Raw genomic sequence first — 5557 nt, forward strand, 5'->3', positions numbered from 1 at the left:
AGCAGTCCCTCCGCTCCCCAACGCTTCACCCTCTCTCCCCGCGCCGCCCCGCTGCCGGCGCCGCCGTATTCTCCGGCCGCCTCCTCACCGCGCAGCCCCCCCGCCGTCCGTAACAAACCACGTCTGGACATGGCCGCCGCCACGCCCGCGCTTTCGCCATAGTTTTGGCCGTCGCCGTCCTTGCCGGTGCCGGAGGGGACACGACTGCCGGCGACGGACCACGGCGGCCGAGGCAGATTCCGACGAGAGCTCCAGAGCGGCCAGTAGCCGGCCGGCAACCACCCCTGCTACGTCGAGGTGATCATCGCGGCCGCTTCGCCACCGCGACCGCAAGGTGTTCGACCTTTTGCCAACAAAGGTATGGACAGTGAAGACGAGTTTTTCTTTCATCACTTCCTTTGTTCATCGGACGATTCGTCGTCGGATGATGAAGAACTTGTGGTGGCTGCACTGGTCGTGAACGACCATATTCAACGGCAGCTTCCTCGGTACAGGGGGTCACTCCCTGGCAAGGCTCCCAACCTGAACCGCAACAGGGAGAGAGGCCACGCCCTGCTCTATGCCGATTACTTTGCCAACACCCCGCTCTTCAAGCCGGATAAATTTCGTCGCCGTTTTCGTATGGCAAGGCATGTGTTCAATCGTATCCGAGAGGGAGTGGTTGCTCATGACCCATACTTCGAGTGCAAGAGGATGCCCTTGGCAAGCTTGGATTCTCCTCTTACCAGAAATGCACCGCGGCCATCCGCATGCTTGCATATGATATCCCAGGCGATCTGGTGGACGAGTATGTGCGTATGAGTGAGATAACATGTCTGATGTCAATGTACAAGTTTTGCCAGGCTGTGATCGAGGTGTTTGGCCCAGAGTACTTGAGGCAGCCAACTGCCGCTGATACAGAGAGATTGTTGGCGACCAATGCAGCTAGAGGCTTTCCAGGCATGCTTGGCAGCATTGATTGTATGCATTGGGAGTGGAAGAACAGTTCATTTGCTTGGCAAGGCCAGTACAAGGGGCATGTTAACGGGTGCACTGTCATATTAGAAGCGGTGGCATCGCAAGATCTTTGGATATGGCATTCTTTCTTCGGTATGGCAGGTTCTCACAATGATATCAACGTGCTGCAACGTTCTCCAGTCTTCGCGAGACTTGCAGAAGGAAACTCCCCACCTGTCAACTTTGAGATCAACGGCCACCAGTACAACAAAGGATACTATCTAGCAGATGGTATATATCCTCATTGGTCAACTTTTGTGAAGACAATCTCGAAACCCCAAGGTGAGAAGAGAAAAAGATTTGCCCAAATGCAAGAGAGTGTTAGAAAGGATGTGGAACGTGCTTTCGGTGTGCTTCAATCCCGGTGGGGTATCGTTCGAAACCCTGCACTGTCATGGGATGAAAGGAAGCTTTGGGAGGTGATGACTGCTTGTGTGATCATGCACAACATGATCGTCGAGGATGAGCGTGATGAGAGTATATTCGACCAAGGATTTGATTATCAAGGTGAAAATATTGAGCCCCTGCACCAAGACCCGGCCACATTTGAACAGTTTGTCCAATTCCACCATGAGATGCGGGATTGGCACACTCATTTGAATCTTCAAAATGACTTGGTTGAGCATGTGTGGGATCACATTGGCAACCAATAGATGTATTGGTCCAATTTATGTTCAGTCAAGACAATTTCGATTTGGTTGTAAAACTATTTTATTTAAGACAATTTCAATTGGGTTGTAAAACTATTTTAATTTTCAGACAAACATTTGGGTTGGAAGTAGTTTGATGCAAATTTAGGCATTTTTGGCCCTCACGGACAGGATGGGGCAAATGGATGCGGCCGCGCGCTGGGCGCACGGCCACCGCATCCCAGGACAGGCCCGGACACGACCCCAAACCCCTACCCAAACGGACCGAAACCGGACAAAACGGACGTCCGTTTGGGGTCGCGCGGTGGAGTTGGCCTAAGAGGCACGCAGCATGCTTCTTAGAATGGTCAGATTATTGCACCTCTTATTGTTGCCATACCTGATACGTCCTTTGACATGTAATCTGTTCAAAGTTTACATAGAAGTTTTCCTGATTGCAATGATCTGCGTCCAGTTTAGCTAATGTGGTTAGATTTATTTTTCCTTTAAGTAATCGGTACAGGTTGCAGCACCCAAAAAAAAGGCTAATAGAAGCGGTGGTAGTAGAACACTGAGCACAACTTAGTAATTTCAGTTCTTCTTCTTAGAAAGCAGAACCAATATCTTAGGAAATAAACAAAATGATTCTTATTTCTTCTCATTTTAATACACAACTATCGTACGGTCAGCACAATCTGGGCAACAAATTGCAACATTCATGGGGGAAACATTGCAGCAGGGTACACGATGAGTCAGAATAATTGAAACCACGCCAATGAGAAAGAGCTCAAAAACTCCCAAGTCAACATGGAAAAAGTTCTGCACTGAAAATTCAGTCATGATCCGAATAAGAATTATATCAAGTGCAGCCTTGAGCACACACATGGGCATCAATTTTTCTTCAACACCAGCAGCCGGAGGCGCGCACACAATATCTTCAGCAACTTTAGTCATGAAAAGCACAAACTACATGCACTGAAGAAAAAAATTGAGCCAAAAACTCTATGGAGAAATCAACCTCATTGTTACAGAGGAGGGTCAAGGAGGGCGCCAGGAGGAGGGTGATGATGCTTCCATGAACATCTGTTTTATTAATTAAAAAAGGAGAATGGAGGAGAGTTTCTTTCACTAACTGAACAAAATATGCTCACCCGTGTACATGTATCTACCACATGCAAAATCAAACAGGCACAAGTCACAGCCTCAACAAAAAATCATCACTATCTGCACTTGTCACTCACCATCCTCAAAAACTAAATAGGCACACAATTAATAGAGAAGGGTGCACATTTCATTCATTCGGAAAACATAGTGCACACGCAGTGCTCAAACATTTATTCAGAGAACAGTGGTTTAAACAGATACAGAGATTGACACTTCATTGTCATTTAAAACATAATAGAAAATCTGCTATCAGGTTAAGAGTAACTCCCAAGATTTCAGAGAAGAGTCAAACTAACAAATCTAGTTGCAGGTTTTAAGAGCTAATGGAAAATCAACGCACCTCCGAGGACTGTGACAACAGCCTCGCCCACGGCCCTCCGAGGTAACTGTTCAACAAAAAAAATACAAAACTCTTTGCACCATGTGAGTATAAAGCCCTTGATTATATTATAAAAGTAATGCTTACTCCCTCGCACATGAACCTTGAAATAAACAAAAATCTAATTCTATCTAGGATAGATGAAGATAGATAGACAGGTGACAGTGGATAGATTTCTCAAAGAATCAACCGTCTAGCACACTAGCCCTTGTAAACTACATGTAAAAGATAAAAACAATCGAGAAAATGCAAAAGACCTTTGCGTTTCATTGCATTGAAAGGATGGGGAAAAGTTACAGTCCTCCTAGGAGGTTGGTTTTACAGTACATCATACAACTCAGTGGACATCCCAGAATTGGTGCAGAACAACCCGCAGGCCTTGTGCCCCTGCCTTAGACCAGCATCATATCTCATCCTTGATCTTGTTGAGGAGCCCGGTGATGAAAGGCATCACATTGTCGAAGACGCATTCACCGATTTGATAATTTACCCAGACATAGCGCCTATCACTGATATGATGTCATTGGCGATATTCTTGGCATCTGTTGCAATACCAGCCAATCCTCTCCTTCCTAACCCAGCACAGTAGAGCCCATTTTCACCTTTCCAATGATTCGGATATTCTTTTATGGGCAGTCCATTGCCATTTAACATGCTCTCACCATTCTGGGATAAAAAACAACATAAAGCTTGTTAGCAGATTTAACAATTGTTGCACCAAGAAAACAAACTCAGACATATTCAAGCATCAATGTTGTTACCTTGAGCCATATATTTGCTGTGCTTTTGTATCCAGTTGCAAAAACAATCGCGTCAAATGATATCTTTTTACCGCACTGAAATACAACTATATCGTCCATGATCTCACTAATGCTCCCCTGTACCTGTACGAGATGAATAGAATATTGACAACTTGGCATATGAGGACAACATCTGTTATGAAATTTATGTCATGTCAAGGATATACTTACTTTGATGATACCTTTTTTGATTAACCCAACAGTGCCAACATCAATAACAGTGGATCGGCCGGTCTCTGACTTGAGGATCATTGGACCCACTTTTGGCCTTCTGATGCCATACCTCGATAGATCACCAAATATGAAATTTGCCGCCATCACAAGGAGGTTATCCACTAGATTCAATGGGAGACGGAGAGCAAGTCTCATCCCCAACCGGATTAATTCCTTTGTCATTACATGAATCTGCAACCACAAAACATGTCACATCTCTTTTGAAGCTTGCATCATAAAATAAAATTTCATAGAATCATCTTCTTTCAAGAGTTATTTTTTCTGTGTAGTTCGTCTAATTGTTTAGTTGTTTGTGCATGTTATAAAATAGTCTATCGCTCTATACCATGAAATACTTTCCAGTAATAACTTTGAAAAATTGCATCCTTCTAGTGGTGACTATATTAAGAAATTGCCCGTAACCATTGAAAATATATATTGCCCGTAGGGTGGAGGTGGGGGGATCCTCTAGTGTTTCTAGGTCAAAAAATAATATATAGTGCGTGTACATACCGGGCTTCGTATAACGATTGAAGTATTGGCACCATGAGCCGCAAGGTCATAAGCAATTTCCATTCCAGAGTTGCCAGATCCAACGACCAATACATTCATGTCAGAGTAGCTCTTGCCTGACTTGTAGCTTGAGGAGTGGATGACATCACCCGGAAAACTCCGCAATCCGGGGATCATTGGAATATTCTCTGCACTATTCTCACCACTTGCAACGACAAGAAACTTTGTTGTGAACCTGACTAGTGTGCTCTTTGCCATGTCATGTGCCACGATGGACCAACATTTTCCGTCATTGTCAAATGTGGATGTCTCCACACTAGTGAGATACTTGGGTCGAATATTGAAACGCTCAACATAGTTATCCAAGTACTTCACAAACAAGGTTTTTGGTATGTATGTTGGCACATCTAGTGGGTATGACATGTGTGGCAACTCACAGAACTCCTTTGCAAGATGCAGCTTGAGGCGATCGTAGGCGCGGTTGCGCCAAAGCGACGCGCTGCAACTTTCACGATCGACAATGACATAGGGAATTAAGAATTGGCTAAGGCATGCTGCTGTTGCAAGGCCTGCTGGCCCAGCGCCAACAATCAACACTACAACATTCTCCATTTCAAAGAGAAGAGTTGACAAAGTTGTGGGATGGGTGCAATGCTAGGCTGGTGTGTTTGCTTGTTTGCTCAATGAATCTTTGGATGCATATGTGGGCATATATATACAGGTATGTTTCATGTGTCAATCTATTTACAATGAGGAATGAAAAAGGTAAAGGTTTATTGATCCCTTATCCTGGTGTGTACTAGTATTCCATCTACATATTGAACCGCTGGTGTGAAAACATGTCCTGATACATTATAGGGGCA

The 5557-nt window shown here is 44.8% G+C and overlaps 1 protein-coding gene across 1 annotated transcript; it reads right to left on the reverse strand.

Moving 5' to 3' along the window:
* Positions 1-3654: 3654 nt before the first annotated feature.
* Positions 3655-5306, reverse strand: LOC119368909 (probable indole-3-pyruvate monooxygenase YUCCA10). Its single transcript, XM_037634021.1, has 5 exons — positions 5132-5306; positions 4695-4810; positions 4140-4373; positions 3930-4052; positions 3655-3834 (listed from the first exon to the last, which is right to left on the reverse strand). Exons 1-5 carry the CDS (start codon positions 5304-5306, stop codon positions 3655-3657), a joined length of 828 nt encoding a protein of 275 aa, XP_037489918.1.
* Between the last annotated feature and the right edge of the window lie 251 nt (positions 5307-5557).

This window comes from Triticum dicoccoides, chromosome 2B (genome assembly GCF_002162155.2).
Source record: "Triticum dicoccoides isolate Atlit2015 ecotype Zavitan chromosome 2B, WEW_v2.0, whole genome shotgun sequence".
Classification (NCBI taxonomy): Eukaryota; Viridiplantae; Streptophyta; class Magnoliopsida; order Poales; family Poaceae; genus Triticum; species Triticum dicoccoides.